The sequence below is a fragment of the Sarcophilus harrisii genome, chromosome 2 (assembly GCF_902635505.1).
Source record: "Sarcophilus harrisii chromosome 2, mSarHar1.11, whole genome shotgun sequence".
Classification (NCBI taxonomy): Eukaryota; Metazoa; Chordata; class Mammalia; order Dasyuromorphia; family Dasyuridae; genus Sarcophilus; species Sarcophilus harrisii.
In genome coordinates, this window is record NC_045427.1 from 251,052,336 (window position 1) to 251,073,590 (window position 21,255).

Here is a 21,255-nt window from a genome sequence, read left to right on the forward strand (position 1 = left end):
CCCTTAAAAGATAGATATATGTTGGGGGGGAGACAGTATCATAACTCATGGAATGTTGAGATTTAAAGGAACCATAAACATGTATTTTAATGCCCTAAGTTTACAGATAAGGAAATGAAAGTCAACAAAGGAAAAGTGACTTCCACAACAAAAGAATAAACAAGCATTAAGTTAAACTCTGGGAAAGATTTCTTAACATGGCATTCACTAATGTAAAAATATACTTTGATAACTATAATTCAATATAACTGGCTATAATCCTATATTATTATGATCTTTCATATTTTATTTTATGCAATTAAAAATATTATTCTCAGAAGTGCTCCGCAGACTTCACTGAATAGTTGAACAGATCTATGATAAGATTAAATCCCTGTTCTAAGATTAAAAATCTTAGATTTTTAATTAGACTAAAGATTAAAAATCCCTGTTCTAAAGATGTAAATTAAAAAAATAAAGCAGTCTCTATTCACTAGAAACAGCAAAAGGCTATGATGATAGTTATAGAGAATTAATGGAGAAAGATGATAAGAAATTAGACTTGAAAGGGCAATGAGGGACAAAATTGAGGAAAGTTTTGGATTATATGGTAAGCAAATGGTACATCTGAAATTCAAGTTTTCTCATGACTCTAAATTTAGTTTTCTTCCTCTTTACAATATCAATTTTTCTTTTTTTTTTTTTTTTATGCACAAGCGGACTTCAGGGTCAAAGCACATTCAAAAAGCAGGAAATAAGCTAAGTGCTACAATGGCCAGAGAAGAAGGTTAAATTTAAATTCTACCTCTAACACTTACTAGCTTAAGAGACTCTGGCTTTGTTTATTTAATGTTTCTCAGGTTCAGTTTTTTATTGGTGGTGTAATAATCAAACCTACCTGACAAGGTTTTGTGAGGATGAAATGAATGAATATATTTTATGCTCTTTACTAACCAAAAAATATTGTACAAATGTTAGCTGTTATTATTATTATTTTTGGCAAGATAATTGGGATTAAGTGACTTGCCCAGGATCACACAGCTAGTACGTGTCAAGTGTCTGAGTCTGGATTGGAATTTAGGTCCTTCTGACTTCAAACCCAGTGACCTATCCAACTGTGCCACCTAGCTGCTCCAATGTTAGCTGTTAATTAGTGAATTTATTTTTTTCCCTGTACTAGGGAGTATACAAAGAAAATGATGGTCTGTTGGCCTGGCTATACATTGATTGATTACATGTATCTCACATGGACTTACTGTTAGGAAATTAAAAACAATTACTAAACTTGGATTTAGAGAGATCTGGGTTTGAATTCAACCTCTGATAACCTATGTTAACAATTAAGTAACTGGATTTCCCTTGAGCCTCAGTTTTCTCATTTGTAACAGAAACAAAAAATTTTCATGTTACCTTTCAAAACTCATGATGATTAAGCAAAATACTATATGAATCTACATGAGAAAAAAGCTTTATAAAAAGTGGTGTTTTGCATATATAATGCATTTCTATCATATTTTCTTTTTTTGTTATATAGTGACTAGAGTACTGGATTTGGATTCAGGAAGACCTGAGTTCAAATGTATGTATGATCCTGGACAAGTCACTTATCCTTTTTTGCCTTAATCTACTAGAGAAGAAAATGGTAAATTACTCCAAAATTTTTGCCAAGTATAACTCATGGATTATGTATATGGTCCATCATGTCACAAATAATTTGATATAACTGAACAAGTGAACAACAACAATTTATAAACTGGAATACATTAAAAAGAATGTAATTAGAATGGGGAATGGTGAAGAAACCATATTGTGATTAGTGTGTATCTCCCCTCCAAAGATGCAGATTGCAACACATCCATGCCTGTCCATTGTTTGTAATCCCCACCTGTGTCCTTTCATTACTTCTCTTCAAGTGATTAATCAAAAATGAAGATGAAAATATAGAAATGTAATCTGGTTAATATATATGTTATTATATGCATAGTTGGTTGGAAAATTGTACGCCAGAGGTGTGATTAATAAACAGAATAGTAGAAATAGGTTGATATTTTATTCTTCTCATATTTGTGTTGTCCTCTTTGTCCTTGCTAAAAATTGGATCTAGAAGGATAAAGTTACCTTTAAAAAGAAAACTATTAACATCTGCCTAGAAAATAACACTATATTGTTGCAGGACTTCCATCTTTTTCTATAGAAATGTTGTGATATAGTAGAAAGAATGTTGGGCTAGGAATCAAGGGAACTGGGTTAGAATTAGAAATCATGGAAAAATCAGTTGACGTTTCTGAGCCTTATTTCCTTATCTATTAAATGAGGATAATTCTACCTAATTCACACATTTGTTTTAAGGAAAGCATTTGACAAATTATAAAGTATTATTATTTTTATCCTTATATTTTTCAATTGATCAGTGGACATATTTTTAAATGGAAATATTCATTTTTCATTTTTTGGTTTAGAGATTTTGACCCCCCCAAAAGACAATAGTGTGTGTGTGTGCGTGTGTGTGTATGAGATTCTGTAATTATTTATCTGGAAAAAAAGTAATTCAAGAGTTAGCAGAATAATAATAATTATTCTGACTTTAACATTTTTTTCTTTATTTCTAGTATAGTGTTAACACTGACAAAAATAACCCTTACCTTTTTTGTCTCCTAGAAAGTTACTTTGCATAATTTAATAATTCCCACTGCAGGGTGATTCTCCAAAGAAGGAGGCTATATATCTTCATAGTATAAAAATTGTGTTGTTACTTGATAGAGTGTAGCATGTAGCTACTTCAATAACTGAAGTTGTTACTCCCAAGGGGCTTATAGTTTAGCAGAGTAAATTATAGAAAATCAATTTAAAAATGCATTAAACCATAAAACATTGCATAATTTTCAGTGTGAAGATGCTTATATTAAACAGAAATATTTAGAATCAAATTAAGAGACATCAGTCAGAAAGAAAGAAAAAACAAAGGACTGAAAGGCAAGATTTTTGAGAAAGTAAGTACATATGTTGGAATTCTATGTCTGTTTATGTGCCTGATTTAAGAATGTACCAATAGTCTTCAAACCCTGAACTCCTTTCTCTAAAGGGGCAATTTGGTAGTCATGAGGCTTGAGATTTGAGGTCCGTTGAGTGCTGGTGGGGGTTCTTTGTCTCCTTGAGACCATTAATGACACTTTCCTTTTCCTGTGGCCCTATTCTCCCTCTTTGAATAAATCATAATATCCTTGGTAAGAAAAAAAGCAAAACATTCTGGTATACTGAGACCAAAGGGAAAGAGAATTAAAGCCATTTTGCTTCTTTCCTCCCATTCCATTCCCTGGATTTTTATTTCAGAACTTCATTTATGACTAGACATCTGGAATTTTAGAGGGGACACTGCAAATGCAAAGACTGGCTTAGATGAGGAAGAATGATGTGATGAGCAGAACAAAAGGCTTGAGTATTTTGCATTGAATCTTTGTTCTGGTATTTAGACAAGTTGCTTCTTCTCTGTGAATCTTATTTATTAAAAAAAATTATCATAAATATAATAAATTTTTATTAGGTACCTACTATGTGCTAGATACTGTGCCAAATGCTGGAGAATAAACATTAGATTAATGCTTGTGCTTCCTTCCCAGATTATTGTGAGAATGAAAAGGACCACATTATGCATGTAAAATTCTTTGTAAATTAGTAAGTACTATGGAAATGTAAAGCTACTTTTACTGGAGAAGGTGAAATTTCTTTTTTTTTTTAACCATCCAAACATCACAGGATAATTGTAATTCAAGGAAAAAAATTCTTATATAATAAATATCCCCAGCTCTTTATGAATAAAACTCAATGAGAGAATCCAATAGGAATTAGAAAGTAAAGCTGAAAATTACCTTAAAGCCCATTGTACAAGGAGGAACAATGAGATTGTTACTTGCTCTAGGTCACCTACGTCAAAAGAAGCCAAAGTCAAATCCTTTGATTCCATCTCCAATATACATTCTTCTGGAACACACTGCCATCTTCACTTCTTTTAGGTTAGATTTAGTCTCAATATCACAGTAAAGCAACAATTCACTTCAGATTGAAAGACTCTGAGTATTTTAGGTACTATTGAGAAATTTCCTTATCCTTAAAGTGTTCTAAAAATATAAGCTATGATGACTAGGAAACTGCTTGATTTTAAAGAAAATCAAGGTGACCTACATGAGAGTTTCTATATTTATATAGTACTATCATACAACAATATTTTTTTTCTTAGAAAAATGGACAGCAATGGAAATAACCATCACTAAATTTTTCATATTTCAGATAAGGAAATTAATAGAAAGATTAAATAATTTCATGATAATTGAAAAATAAAATCAGTGGCAAAGCCTCTTATATGTAATTATTACCATATAACTACTGTGGTAATTAAAAATAATTTTGTGAATTATTTGATATACATTATTTCCTTTGTACATCAGAAATCTTGTGAGTTAAATAGCCCATAATTCTTACCTCATTTTATAGTTGAAGCAAGTAGGGCTCAAAGACTTAGTTATTGTCACACTGTAAATATGTGTCAATGGCAGAATCTGAACTCAGTTTTTTCTGACTCAAAATCAGACACTTTGCTCATCCACAATGCTCTGTTAGAACCACATCAGTACATCTACTGGGCTGATTGCCCATCATTAGCAGTTGACAGTCATTTGTGAAACTCTCCAGCATGTTAGTGCAAATTAAACAGAAATTTGCTGCAAAAGGAAAATGGAAGCTAGAAGACATTCAAAATTTCTGGTATGGGAGATACTAGAGCTATTAAAGCTGAGGTGTATAGATGAACATGTACTAATGCTAACAATAATTTCCACTTTCCTGTAACAACTCCCTTTTATTGTCCTTATCATTTTCTTCCATCTCTCTTTCCTTTTATTCTTGTTTCAAATCCACCCCCCTTTCCTTCTCATTGTTGTTCTGATATTGGTACAAACATGATATAAGAAATTCCACTTGTTTCATGATTTCCAAAGTTAAATCTTTCATATTTCTTTCAAAGATTAAAACAAAAATATTTTACTCTAGGGATTTCTTCCTTCTTATCATTGCTGGTACTTTGCCTTTAGAGATGGAATACTCTCGTAGATTAACTTCAGAATTCAGTAAATAGAATTTGATCTGACTCCCCAAGATTTGAACTCCATCTTTTGGAAAAGTACCACCATTATCTCATTAAACTCTCATTATATTTAACAGAGTTCATGGCATCATTGATTTAGAACTAAAAGTGACTTTAGGTCATCTCTTCCATTCCCCTCATCTTGCAGATCAGAAATGGAAACTCATTTAAATGATTGGACCCAGGGCAACTTTTTTTTTAATCAGCATTTTCCCTTCACAGTGATAAAATTTGTCAACCACCATACTGGTGTTAGACAGGAATCTCTGAATATTGGTGTTATTATTTCAACTCAGCATTTTCAAATTTAATATGTATATTCCTGAAAAACTGCTGTATTTAATGGTATTTTAGTTTATATTAATATTTCAACATAGCTACATGCTCTAGGCATTTTTATGGAGAAAAGAGGTGAGAAAGAGAAAAATAAAGTGAGAAAACAGATGGAAATTGATGAGTGAGGGAGTATGGGTAGCTGAAAGAGCCCTGCTCAGGGAATTAGAATGCCTGGGTTTAAATCCCAGCTTGGTCACTAAATGACTATGGGGCCTTGAACAAACCATTTAATCTTAGGAATTAATCACTTTCATCTCTGTCACAATATGTTTCTTACAACAGACATGTAGTTTTGTGATAGGAGCAATACCTTTTAAGAATCATGTAGGATTTATTGATTTTCTTTAGAGTTCAGGAGCTTCCTTGTCAAGATATCTTCATGGATAAGGAAGTTACTAGATAGGATTTTATACATCTGGATTCTTCCAATATGAAGTTAAATGATGACTTTAGTTTTCTGATCTCTAAAATGTGTGTTGTATTTGGGAAAGAACAGATTGATTTTTATAAGGTCATATAAATAAAAAATATTTAACAAAATACATATTGATGTTCAGAATAATTGCACATGTCTAACCTCTTTCAGATTTCATGCTATCTAGGGGATGGGAGGGTGAGAAGGAAGGAGAAACATATTCAATACAAGTTTTTGCAAAGGTCATTGTTGACAACTATCTTTGTATGTATTTAGAAAAATAAAAAAATATTTAAATAAAAAATATCAAACACTATTAAGTCAGCAGAATTGAGCAAGATACATAAGTTGGATAAAATACAGTCTCTCTCCTTGTGGAATATATAATTCAGAGAGGATAATAAGATTCTGATACATTTGATGTTAATGCATAAGAATGCATGATAGGTTCATTAGAGAGATATAAAAAAAAATTCCAGGGGAGGTCCAAGTAGAAAGCTTTTATAGAAAGAGTGATTTGGGAAAACAGGCATTTGAATTTAGGTTTAAAGGCTGGGTAGAAATTCAACAGATGATGAAAGGTAGGGAGGATATTTCAGTCACAAAGAACAATATGAGAAAATGCATAAAGGTGGAAAAGCATGGATTTGTTTGGGATTCCACAGGTAGTCTTTTGAACTGGAGGATATAGTGTGCAATGGGAAATTATATTGACAAAGCTGAATAGTAATGTCAGATTGTGAAAAGGCCTTAATTGATGGACAAAAGACCTTGAACTTTATTTAAGAAATAATAGGGAGCTATTGAAAATATCAAGCAGAGAGATAATGAGATCTATAAGAAATTATTCTGGCAATGATATGAAAAATGGGTTGGAGGGTGATAAAGTGGAAGAAAAATTCCTCTCTGGAAGCTATAACAATGATGGAGCTGGTTGTTAATGAAGAACTTTGCTTAATGAAAGAAGTAGAAATACAGAAGATGATAAGATACAAGAAATAGTATGGAGGTAGAATTGATAGAAATGGATTATTTATTGGATATGAAAAATGAAAGGAAAGGAATAAAGCAAAACAAGTGATCTGAACAGAAATAGTGAAATCAGAAAGAAGAACAATCTTAGGGGGAGGAAAATAGTAAGTTCATTTTAGAACATGTTATTTGAGGTGCTGATGGGACTTGCAAGTAAAGCTTTCGTGTGGGCAGTGTGAGATGACAGTTTCTTAAAGGAAAGTTCAGGGTCTAACATATAGATGTGGGATTCTGATTTAAAGACAGTAATTAAAGCTAAGAATATTAATTAAACTGAAAAAAAAGAGACGAGAACAAAGATCAAAAAAGAACTTTGGCAAATACTGGTGTTAAAGAATCAGGAAGAGCAAATCAGCAAATGAGACAGAGAACAAGAGTGCTTTTACAGACATTGGAAGAAGGTAGGAAAATTTAGTGTTTCTGAAATCAAAAGAGAATGTGGGAAAAAGGGAGTGGCTATAAGTGTATGCTAAAGTCAACTTGTCAAGGAGGATACTGGTGAATTTTGCTTAATCCTCATAAATAAAATTAAAAAGGAACTCATCTTAGAAAATTTACACTATCTCCCCAACATATAGTCTCTTTCTCTTTCATTCCACCTTGTCTATGGTAATATGATATAAAGGAAAAAACAAATAAACAAGCCCTAGATTTAGAATTTGAAGATTTCGGCTTGTGTTATGGCTTAGACATTTACTTTGTGAGTGGTTTAGGCTTAATCAGTTATTCTTTGTTTTCTTAAGGTCTTTCAGGGCAGATACTATTCCATCTGCATTGCCTAGTGCCTTAGTACCACTCCTGGAATATAATTGATGCTTAATAAATGCTTATTTAATTATTTATTCATTCATTCATGAAAATACTTGCTATCAACCCCTTAGCAGGATTTTTTAAAGTTATATTGAAATGATCATTATAAGTGGTAAAAGAATATATAAAAAAGCTATTGTGTTAACTAATTGTCCTAAAAATTGCTCTCCTCACAATACTCCATGTTCCAAGTAAAATAAAACTTCATTTATTCAGATTGGCTTTCAAAACCTTTCACAATATTATTCCAGTCCTCTGAATCTTACTCTTACTACTTCCTGGGTTGACCCTTTCTATTCTAGTCGGACTGGTCTACTAAATATACTTTTCCACAGTTCCTTGTTTTTACCTTCATTCATATAATTTCCTATTTCTGAAATGCTTAACCCTTCTTAACTGCCTATTCAAACCTCTTCATTATTCCTATACCCAGGTCAAGTTTTATTTCTTCTGTGAAGCATCTTTACCATTGTACCCTAAAATGAATTATTTTGGATTTTTAATTTATTTACCATTCATTTGTCATATGTATATATGATATACATATATATTCCATATAATTTATCTTTTTAATGTATATATCTCAATTCCACTTGAATATGTCTACTAGAGTACATGTAGCATTGGGAAGAGGAAAAATAGGGGAAATAATCATCTATTATTATATTGTGTATACTGGAGCATGTAGAGTGTCTATGAGAATATTATAGAATATAATATTGTCCTCTATATGTAAGAGAAAGCTCAAAATACTTATTTATTAATATTGCAAATAGTTTTATTATAAAGGTATAAAATTACAAAGAAACTATTTATCTGTATAAAAGAATCAGATTGTAATGGAAATCATTATACAATCAATTAATTCTTTCTTTTCTGATTTTCTTCCCTTTAGGTGGTCACAACTTATAGACTGAATAAATGGCTGGAGGAAATCAGTCCATGGTGTCTGAATTTGTACTGCTGGGCCTCTCTAATTCTCAGGAACTTCAGTTTTTTTTCTTTGTGATCTTCACCATAGTCTATGTGGCATCTGTATTGGGCAACATTATCATCATCCTCACCATTGCCTCTGATTCCCATTTGAACTCTCCCATGTACTTCCTGCTTAGCAACCTCTCTTTCATTGACATCTGTCAGTCCAATTTTGCCACACCCAAGATGATTGCTGACTTTCTTGTTGAGCACAAGACTATCTCCTTTGAGGGCTGCATGGCCCAGATCTTCCTTCTTCATAGTTTTGTTGGAAGTGAGATGATTTTGTTGGTAGCCATGGCCTATGATAGATTTATAGCCATCTGTAAACCTCTGCACTATAGTACTATTATGAATCGGAGACTCTGCATAATTTTTGTGGCTTTGTCTTGGACTGTGGGAATTCTTCATTCTGTGAGCCATTTGGCCTTTACAGTAGACCTACCATTTTGTGGGCCTAATGAGGTAGACAGTTTTTTTTGTGACCTTCCCTTGGTAATTGAATTAGCCTGCATGGATACTTATGAAATGGAGATTATGACACTAACCAACAGTGGCCTGATCTCTCTGAGCTGTTTTCTGGCCTTAATTATTTCTTATACAATTATATTAGTCACTGTCCGGAGCCGTTCCTCAAGTGGTTCCTCCAAGGCCCTTTCCACCTTAACAGCTCATATCACAGTTGTAATTCTTTTCTTTGGGCCATGTATCTACTTCTATATCTGGCCATTTAGCAGACTCTCTGTAGATAAATTTCTTTCTGTCTTTTATACTGTTTGTACTCCTCTCTTGAACCCCATTATCTATTCCCTTAGGAATGAAGATGTTAAGTCTGCCATGAGGAAATTAAAGAGTCGGTATCTCAATTCCTGGAAATATTAGATGACCACCATGACAGAGAAGCTTCCTGAGACTCATTCCCTAGAAAATCATAGAAGTTAGCTATTGAATTAGGTTGTTTTCTTTATTATTGCCCCTAAAATGTGAAAAAAAATTGGATGAAATTTGTTTCTCATTTCTTCTGATAATGAGGATTAATTATGATGATATGATGAATTAATCATCAATCTTAACTAATATGAACTTAATTTAAAATAGAATATATTTATTATGATAAATTATCAAGTTCCTCCCTTTTGCACAATTGGAAATGTGGAAGGTATTTGCGCTTCAAGTGGAGAATAAAGAGTACTTCTAGAAGGATTTATAATGTGGAGAGAGAAAATGAATATTAAAATAATATTGAATCCTAATCCTAGATTTTCATGTCTTTGAAAAAGCAAAAGTAAGGGAGAATCAAGTTTCAATCTATATCTACTCTAAATTTGTTAAGTTGATTTTTATAGTTGACTCAGTTTTCTGCCCACAAATATGCTTGGTAGAATAGAGGAAAACCATCAGAGGACCAAGCATAATTTTTTTTGCAAAAAAAAAAAAAAGCATTGTTGAATGAGTGATGGAGACATATGCAATTGTTATTGTTCCCAGTGTTTTTATTTGTACAGTATGACAAAAAGAGTCAACCTTGTTCATGTGTGTTATTCATTATAATATCAGTACAAATATTTGAGTCTCTTAGAAAAAATTTCTTAGGATTTCATATAGGATGACAATTGCTGAAATAACACAATTCCAGATATTGAGATGACTAATAGACAACTCCGTCAACGATCCTGGAAACTTGATCATCTGTATATTTCTTCTGAATTGTGCCAAGCACATCTTGCTTCTGCAATTGTTACTAAAGTAATTATTTATTTTTTACAGTTGCTTTGTTGTTTTGCACACTGCCCATGCTGATGGAAAAAGAAGTAATTTTATTTACTTTTTTTTTATTAACAATTCATCTTCCCATATATACATTTGGGCAGAATATCAGCTCTGAAAGTATTTTCATTTACTACTTGTTCTTGAATATGGTGCTAAGTGAAAGGCACAAAATCTCATTTCTTTGGTGGTTATATACCTCTTCTTCTTTCTAATTATTATGTTCATCTGAGAATTTAAAACAGAGCAGTAATCATGCTAGGTAAGCAGACATATCCATCATCCCATAAAATTAGTCCAACAATAGTATGGTGAAGGGACGCTGTGGACCTCTGTGGCCGGGACTGGGATTTACAGAACATCACAAAATTACAGACTTTGAAGGCACCTGAAAAAAAATCTCTCTAATTAACCTTCAAAGTGACCATCCATCCTTTGCTTTAATGGTTCCTGAGAGCCACTGTCTCCCAAGATAATCATAGCTATTGTGGTTAGTCAATTTTTCTTTACTTTTCTTCTAAATTTTTATCTCAGCAACATTCACCCATTTCCCCAAATCTTCAATCTATTACTTTAAGGAGTATGAAGCATTAAATTCTCCTTAGTTTTGTCCTAGACTACCATGTTAACCCATAGGATTATTGTGAAAATCAAATGAAATAACAAATGTAAAATGATTTGCAAATTTAAAGCAACTTACAAATTTAGCTGTTATAAATATAGCAAACAATATTCATGAGATTAGGAGGGAAATAGATCAACCAGTGGTTCTTATTTTTTGTCTTCCTTCCCTCTGTCCTTTTATCTTTCCCTCCCTCCTTCCCTTCTTCCCTCTCTCCTTCCTTCCTTCCTTCCTTCCTTCCTTCCTTCCTTCCTTCCTTCCTTCCTTCCTTCCTTCTACTTTGTGACTCAATTCTGGCATTAGCTCAGTTCTCTTACTATTCAATAATGGGTCTATTCAAATTTCTATCTTCTGAGAAAAATTTATTCAATTGTTGTAATTGTGAGAAAACTTAATTGTATTATTTGAACCTATCCCTGTATGACTGGGAAGCTAGAGTATATCTAACTTGCTGTTTAAGGACTTTCACTAAGGACCTAAGTTATCTGACCAGAAATCCAATAAGATCCAAAGTTTGATGCATGGAGTTTTCTCACAATTATACATCTCAGGAAACTCATATACTTTTTCTGAAAACTGGCTCCATACTCTTCTTGGGGAGAATGGGATACCCCTCTTTTTGAATTCAGAGAATTATACTCATTTTCTTTACCCCCCTTCAGTTGGAAAATCACTAATCTTTCCTTCAATTATAGACCATATTACCTTATTTTGCTAAAAAGAAAAAAAATTATCTTTTTAATTATTTCTTTTAATTATTTTGTCCTAAATTATCAATGGTTTTAATGCATAAAATTGATCTCCCCTGTATTCAGGGTCCAGTGCCAAAGCTTAGGTATCTGATCTCAATTTGTTATGTAATTGGCATGCATTGCTTAATAAATTCATATATTCAAAAGTTTGAATCTTTGTTTTCTTAATTATTTCATTTTTCACCACCACATAAAAGCACTAAATGATTCATTCAAGCCTTAGCTCTGTTACTGACTACACCTATCAGACCATAAATTCATACACTAACTTTTCAGTACTTCAGATTCTTTATTTATTAAATAAGAAAGTTCAATCAGGTGTTCACCAAGGTTCCTGCCAGCTTTAAATTTTATGACTTTGTGAGTATTACCACATAGATGGACAACTGGTTAAGTCTAAACTGACTAGATTTTTTTTTTCAGATTCAAACAAGAACTTCCAGGTTCCAGCCAAATTAAGAAGAATTAGTCTTCAGACTAATATAGAGTGCTTGCTTAAATTTGTTATCTACTTTATTAAAGGACCTTAATGCAACAGTTGATAGTTCCATATACTTTATTTTGTTTTATTTTTTTAATTTAATAGCCTTTTATTTACAGGTTATGTGTATGGGCAATTTTACAGCATTGACAATTGCCAAACCTCTTGTTCCAATTTCTCTCCCCCTTCCCCTCCCCCCCCCTCCCCCAGAGGGCAGGATGACCAGTAGATGTTAAATTTATTAAAATATAAATTAGATACACAATGAGTTTACATGACCAAACCATTATTTTACTGTACAAAAAGAATTGGACTCTGAAATATTGTACAATTAGCTTGTGAAGGAAATCAAAAATGCAGGTGGGCATAAATATAGGGATTGGGAATTCAATATAATGACTTTTAGTCATCTCCCAGAGTTCTTTTGCTGGGCATAGCTGGTTCAGTTCATTACTGCTTCATTGGAAATGATTTGGTTGATCTCATTGCTGAGGATGGCCAAATCCATCAGAATTGGTCATTATATAGTATTGTTGTTGAAGTATATAATGATCTCTTGACCCTGCTCGTTTCACTCAGCATTAGTTCGTGTAAGTCTCTCCAGGCCTTTCTGAAATCATCTTGTTGGTCATTTCTTACAGAACAATAATATTCCATAATATTCATATATCGCAATTTATTCAGCCATTCTCCAATTGATGGGCATCCACTCAGTTTCCACTACAAAGAAGGCTGCCACAAACATTTTTGCACATAAAGTCCCTTTCCCTCCTTTAAGATCTCTTTGGGATATAAACCCAGTAGTAACACTGCTGGATCAAAGGGTATGCACAGTTTATTAACTTTTTGATGGTTCCATATACTTTAGAAAAGTTACCAAAATTTGTTTATTATTATAGAAACAGCAAAGAGGAAGTTGACTTGGGGCTTGATAATTATGTGGCAAATCATTTAAAGCACATGTAGCACAAGGTATTAATTCAGTTTCTTTTTTTTATTAAAGCTTTTTATTTACAAAACATATGCGTGGGTAATTTTTCAACATTGAACCTTGCAAAACTTTCTGTTCTAAATTTTCCCTTCCTTCCCCCATTCCCTCCTCTAGATGGCAAGTAGTCCAATACATGTTAAATATGTTAAAATATGTTACATCTAAGATATGTATACATATTTATGCAGTTATCTTGTTGCCCAAGAAAAATTAGATCTAGAGAAAAAAACCTGAGAAGGAAAACAAAATGCAAGCAAACATCAACAAAAAGAATGAAAATGCTATGTGTGGTCCACACTCAGTTCCTACAGGACTCTCTCTGGATATATATGGCTTTCTTCATCACTGGACAACTGGAACTGGTTTGAATCATCTCATTGTTGAAGAGAGCCATGTCCATCAGAATTGATCATCACATAATTTTTTTGTTGCTATGTACAATGATCTCCTGGTTCTGCTCATTTCACTCATGTAGGTCTCTCCAGGCCTCTCTGAAATCATCCTGCTGGTCATTTCTTACAGAACAATAATATTCCATAACATTCATATATCACATGTGGGTCCCTTTCTTCCTTTAAGATCTCTTTGGGATATAGGTCCAGTAGAAACATTGCTGGGTCAAAGGGTATGCACAGTTTAATAACTTCTTGAGCATATTCCAAATTGCTCTCCAGAATAGTTGGATCATTCACAGTTCTACCAACAATGTATTAGTGTCCCAGTTTTCCCACATCCCCTCCAACATTCATCATTATCTTTTCCTGTCATCTTAGCCAATCTGACAGATGTGTAGTGGTATCTCAGACTTGTCTTAATTTGCATTTCTCTGATCAATAGTGATTTGGAGCACCTTTTCATATGACTAGAATTAGTTTCAACTTCTTCATCTGAAAATTGTCTGTTCATATCCTTTGACCATTTGTCAATTGGAGAATGGCTTGAGTTCTTATAAATTTGAATTAATTCTCTATATATTTAAGAAATGAGGCCTTTATCAGAACCTTTGAATGTAAACATGTTTTCCAAGTTTATTGTTTCCCTTCTAATCTTGTCTGCATTAGTTTTGTTTGTATAAAAACTAACTTAATGTATTAAAAGTTATCTATTTTATGATCAATAATGATCTCTAGTTCTTCTTTGGTCACAAATTCCTTTCTCCTCCACAGATCTGAGAGGTAAACTACTCTATGTTTTTCTAATTTGTTTATAATATCATTCTTTATGTCTAGATCATGAACCCATTTTGACCTTATCTTGGTATACTGTGTTAAGTGTGGATCAATGCCTAGTTTCTGCCATACTAGTTTCCAATTTCCCCAGCAGTTTTTATCAAATAGTGAATTCTTATCCTAAAAGTTGGGGTCTTTGGGATTGTCAAACACTGGATTGCTATAGTCATTGAGTATTTTGTCCTATGAACCTAATTCATTCCACTGACCAACCACTCTTTCTTAGCCATTACCTAATGGTTTTGATGACAGCTGCTTTATAATATAGTTTTAGATCCGGTACAGCTAGACCACCTTCATTTGCATTTTTTCATTAATTCCATTGAAATTCTTGACTTTTTGTTCTTCCAGATGAATTTTGTTATTATTTTTTCTAGATCTATAAAATAATTTTTTAGGAGATTGATTGGTATAGCAATCAATAAGTAGATTAATTTTGGAAGTATTGTCATTTTTATCATATTCACTGAACCTATCCAAGAGGACTTGATATTTTTCCAATTGTTTGAATCTGACTTTATTTGTGTGGGAAGTGTTATGTGTTCACATACTTCCTGATTTTTCCTTGACAGATAGATTCCCAAAAATTTTATACTATCAACAATTATTTTAAACAAAATTTCTCTTTGTATCTCTTGCTATTGGACTTTGTTGGTGATATATAAAAATGCTGATGACTCCTGTGAATTTATTTTGTATCCTGCAACTTTGCTAAAGTTGTAGATTGTTTCTAGTAGTTGTTTAGTTGATTCTCTAGAGTTCTCTATGTATAACATCATATCATCTGCAAAGAGTGATAATTTGGCTTCTCAATACCTACTCTAATTCCATCTCGGCTTTACCTGTTGTGTCTCTTTTAACAAGCTGTTGACTCTCTTTTCATAAATTTTTTTGTATCAATCTCATTTCTTTTCTAGTTTTTTCTCTACTTCTCTTAGTTGATTTAAAAAACTTTTTTTGCACTCTTCTAGAAATTCTTGTTGGGCTTGTGCCAATTCACACTTGTTCTTTGAGGATTTCTTGTTCGTTGTTTTGACCTTGATGTCTTCTGACTATGTGTTTTGATTTTTCCTTGCATCTATAGCAACCTGTTATGGTCAGATTAATTTTTAAAATTCATTTTATAATCTATTTCTTGATTTTTAATGTTATTTTAAAATTGGACTCTGCTCCCAGAGTGAAGGTGACACTGTTCTAATTGTCAGATTTTTGTTGCTGCTATTTTCAGAACTATTTTTGTATGTCTGTAAGTTTTCAGTGCTTTCAAAGTAGTATAATGCAAGGAGTGATCATTGTTTTCTTGGCCTTTGTTCTTGTCTTTACTTTCGGAAGAACCTTGCTCCTTTGCAATGACAAATGCTAGCATCTACCATACATACACACATATACATATGTATATGTATATGTGTATATATACATGTAAAAACACATATTTGTAAACAAACATTTGTATATAGAGATATTTTGTAGATATATGTTGTTTATTAGAGAAATTTATGATACTTTTGTTTTCCAACTAGACCTGTTTCCTTCTTATCATGTGTTTATTAATTTCGTTGATGCAGAAACTTATTAGTTTCATGTAATCAGTTATCATTTTTAATCTTTTTAAATTACCTCTATCTTTTTTTTTTGACTGAGAATACATAAACTTCTTTTCTAATTTTGTCTTAAAAACACAATCTTTCCTGTTAAGATCATATAACTATTTAAAACATACTGTGAAATGTGTTATAAATTGTTGGTCTAGGTCTAATTTTTGCCAGACTATTATCTAGTTTTCTTGTCAGTTTTTATCAAAAAAGCGATCTTTTACAATATTTCATGTTTTCTGTTTATAGAACATTTAGTTATTGAGTTGTGTTTCTGATTCTCCCTTTTCTAGTCTACTCAATTATCTCTCTACTTTTTAACAAATGCCCAATATTTTTGATAATTGTTCTTTATAATATTGTTTGATGTCTAGAAATATTTTACATCTAAGTTAAAGGAATTGGAAAACTCTTGGGTCCCTTTTCCATTTAGAATTAAGTAAAAGTGTCTGGCTTTTTTTTTCTAATGCTTTTCTTTCTTCCTCTGGCTGTGGGCTTACCAGTTTGATATTTACCCTTACTTTGCTGAGAGAAGTATTTAAAGGAGGATGGGATAAAAAGGATATTTAAAAACTAATTTCATTGCCTTATAATCATGTTGCATTTGAATCAGCTGCATTGAAGTGTCATTGAAAAATAAGTATCCCTGGCTCCTTTCAACAATGAGGTGATTCATGCCAATTCTAATAGACTTATGATGGGTAGAGCCATTCCCATCCAGAAAAAGACTAAATGTGTACCATTTGCTCCTTTTTGTTGTTGTTTGCTTGCTTTTTTGTTTCTTTCTCATTTTTGATCTGTTTTTTCTTGAGTAGCATGATAAATGTGGAAATATATGTAGCAGAATTGCACATATTTAACATACATTGGATAGTTTTCTATCCATGTGAATAAGGTGGGAGAGAAAGAGAGGGAGAAAAAAACTTGGAACATGGGGATTTTCAAGGGATATCTCTGCATGTATTTAAAAAATAAAAAGCTGTAATTTAAAAAATATATATATACATCCTCATGTTCTTGCCAATATATAATGGATGCTCCAAAAGCCATAATGCACTTTTAAGCTTACATTTACATAGGAAATTGTAATAAACATAGGGATCACTTCAGATGGAATTCCCTGGAAGCCATAGTAGAAAACATTGATTGCATTTATTTATGAAACATTAAACAGGGGGAAAAGTTCCTATTTTAACAGACTTCATTGAAAGACAAAATTCATGTTAAAAATGACTTCAGGTTCAATACCCATTGTCAGGCTGCTTTCCTATGGTCTATAGTGTAGGAAGGCCCTATGTTCAAATAAGAGTTCAATAAAAATATCATTTATTTATCCCTAGATTTGGAGGACGAGATTGTCATTATCATTTACAATAGTGCTTAGAAGCCATTTTATAATTCTGTATTAAAACCATTATACTATCTTTTTAATTTATGGAATAAAACAAGCATTTTCATAACAGTACAATAACAAAGATGATTGTACATGAAACGTCAGATCTGCTACATATAATTTGCTATTCCTTTCAAATATACAACAAAATTACATATTTTTCTTTTTTTTTCTTTTCCGAATCCTGTTTCCTCCCAATGACCTAGTGATGTACGTCTAAAAGAAATCCTGTTATGTATTTGCTAGATTTTTTAATAAGAAATCACAATAAAATCCTTAGAATTAGTCATAGATCTCCTTAATCTACTTTATAGAACATAAAATTACATAGAATAATAGAATATGAGAAACTTGGTTATCTTTAACTTCAAATCCCTATCATAGAATGCAATATTACAAAGACAAGACTTTGAAAAAACTATAAATTGAATAAGGAAAGTGATATTAGACATTCATTCTTCAATGAAAATGAGGCTTTATACAAATGCACATTTGAAAAACCAGAGAGATGAGATGGAGAATCTAGTCAGGTGAAGGTAAATTCTCTGAATTTGAAAAGAGCCATGAAGTGAAGAGGGAGGGAGGGAAGGAAGGAAAAACAGAGAGAGTCAAAGTACCCTTTTGAACAAAATATTTTATTTGTTTTTGCTGTCATTCAGTTATTTCAGTAATATTTGATTCTTCATGACTCCACATGGGGTTTTCTTGGCAAAGATACTGGAATAGTTTGCCATTTCTTTTTCCAGCTCATTTTATAGATGAGGAAAGTGTGTCAAATAGGATTAAGTGGTTTGTCAAGTGTTGTACAACTATTAAATATCTAAGATCAGATTTGAATTTGGGGAAGATAAGTCTTCCGGACTCTAGGCTCTGTACTCTATCCATTGTGCCACCTATCTGTTCTAATTTAATATTAAGATAATTGTTAAATTATTAAATTTGCTGTTATGGGATCCAGACAATTGGAAACAAGGTGATACAAGATAGAATACAATTTCACAAACATGCTCACAAGAATAAACAGAGCTCAAATTCGACTAAAAATATGATTGAGTGCATATTGTGTACACCAAATTTTCCTAAGATACAATTCTGACCCTCTCACTACCTTGAAAGGAAATCATTGGACCTAAAGATTTTTCATTGTTTGAGAGACCCTGCAACATAGACACTTCTTCCACTAATGCATATTGACATATCAACAAAATCAAGCTTAATCTATGTGCACTAGGTACAACAAAGTGCAAAATACTTCTTGCTCTCAAGTGACTTGTTCATGGTCATATAGTCAGTTTATGTCAAAGATAGAATTTAAATCCATGTCTTTTAGATCCTAAGACTGGTTATTTTTCCAAGATGCCATACTATTTTGGGGGTAACTAAATGTTAATCAGATAAAATATAAACTTCTTTGTCAGGTATTGAAAGACATCCATAATCTGCCTTCAACTAATGTTGTTTCACAAAATTTCCCTTCATGGTCCTTTCATTTCTTTTCTTTTCTTTTCTTTTTTCCTGGTCTTTAAATTTCAGACAAACTAGATAACACTTTCCAAGACACATTCTTCCTAACCTTCTTCTGTCATCTTCCCAGGTTGTTCTTCATTCTTGGAAGACACTCCCTCATCTTCTCTATCATTGCATTCAAGATTTATTTTAGGTAATCCCAGAAAGCAGAAACTTTGTCTGCTGAAAACTAATTGTACTTTTGGAATTTTCCTTAAAGAACTCTGTCTGGATCTCTGTTTTCCCACCATCATGTTTAATATTTGTATCATATTTATCTATGGTCTTCCTACATCTTGCCTATTAGATTGTAAACTCCATTAAGTCAATGACTGAGTTACTTTTCATGTTTATATTCCCAGTGCTACTATATACCTATTATATTTAATAGATGTCTTTTATATATATATATATATATACATATATATGTATATATATATATATATATATATAATGTGTGTGTAGTATATATATATATAATGTATGTGTGTAGTATAAATATATATATGTATATATATACATATATATTTACATATATATATATATATATATAACATAGTTAACTATATGAGTATAATCCAGTTTCTACTTGTTGAATTGAATTTCATTTTGCAATAAAAATATAGGGGAAGTGTGATGACCACGCTAGCATCCAGGATACCTCAGAATCAGCCAGAGTCAGGATCAGCAAAAGTCCTTAGTCTTTATTCTTGGTCTTTAGGGGTAGAAGTGAAGGGGATGGAAGACAATCTTTGGGACCACCTTCTTCCTCATCCATCTCAAAAAGTGACTCTGGCTCATCTTACTCCACCCCCTAATCCCCCCTACAATCCTCTGTATACACCAATCATTGAGCCAGCACAGGATAGTGGGAAGGGCCATTCCCCAAGCACATGCCCATAGAGTATTGTCCAATCAGTAATTAGCCCTACGTGCTTGAACCGACCTCAGTGCATCGACTCAAGAGTTTCAGCCCTCTGCAGGGAAGGGAGAAGTCATCCTATAATGTAATGATTAAACTCATTTTATCTTTTTATTATTATTATTATTCTAGCTTTATTTTCTGTTTTATAAATGGAATGGAGCAATAAGTCAGTGGTGACTGAATTTATTCTGTTGGGTCTGTCTAGTTCTTGGGGACTCCAGCTTTCCCTTTTCTTTGTCTTCTCTGTATTTTATGGAGCTGCTGTTCTGGGCAACCTGCTTATTATCCTCACAGTCATTATAGACTCTCACCTGCACTCTCCCATGTACTTCCTCCTCAGCAATCTCTCCTTCATTGATGTGTGCCAGGCCACCTTTGCTACTCCCAAAATGATTGCTGACTTCCTCAATGAGCACAAGAGCATCACTTTTGAGGGCTGCATGTCTCAAATCTTTTTTTTTTTCATGTATTTGGGGACCGTTAAACAGTGCTTCTTGCAGCAAAGGTCTATGACAGGTACATTGCCATTTGCAAACCCCTTCACTATATGACTATCATGAGCCAACGTGTGTGCACTGCTTTGGTGAGGGTTTCATGGACTATATCCTGCACTCAGCAAGCCACTGGGCTTTCATAGTGAACTTGCCTTTCTGTGGGCCCAAAAAGGTAGACAATTTCTTCTGTGACCTTCCCCTAGTGATCAAGCTTGCCTGTTTAGACACTTACTTTCTGGAGATGATGGTACTGACCAACAGTGGGCTGCTATTGCTTATCTGCTTTATCCTTTTACCAATTTCCTATAGTTTTCCTTGTCCCTGTCCGAAGTCAATCCTCTAAAGGTACCTCAAAAGCACTTTTCAACCTGTCTGCCCATGCTATTGTTGTGGTGCTTTTCTTTGGGCTACTGATCTTCATCTACATTTGGCCTTTTGACAGTTTCTCCATTGACAAGTTTACTTTTATAGTTTTCACCGTCTTTATTCCATTCTTGAATTCAGTCATCTATATTCTGAGGAATGAAGAAGTGAAGGCAGCCATAAGGAAATTGGGGAATCGGCACATAGAGTTCAAGCAGATGTCCTAGTAATATCAATATGATGAGGAAGTTCATTCCTAAGAAGTCCAAATTGACTTTTATTCTGAATATATGATGTGTAAATCATCATACTTCTGTTGTTATTGTTGGCTTGTGAATATTACAGGGTTCAGCTCTGTAGAATGCTGCAAGAGGGCTCATTGTTTTGTGAATGCAGATGTATAGAATGAGTCATTATATTGAAATAGTACATAATAATACAATTATAGATCAGGAA

The 21,255-nt window shown here is 32.8% G+C and overlaps 1 protein-coding gene and 1 pseudogene across 1 annotated transcript; both read left to right on the top strand.

The window, feature by feature from the left end:
• Nucleotides 1-8,630: 8,630 nt before the first annotated feature.
• LOC100928410 (olfactory receptor 4K1) lies at nucleotides 8,631-9,566 on the top strand. The gene has a single exon (XM_031949281.1). The coding sequence runs from the start codon at nucleotides 8,631-8,633 to the stop codon at nucleotides 9,564-9,566; it is 936 nt and encodes a 311-aa protein (XP_031805141.1).
• A 10,525-nt stretch (nucleotides 9,567-20,091) lies between these two features.
• On the top strand, nucleotides 20,092-21,026 carry LOC116421118 (annotated as a pseudogene).
• The last annotated feature ends 229 nt before the right edge of the window (nucleotides 21,027-21,255 follow it).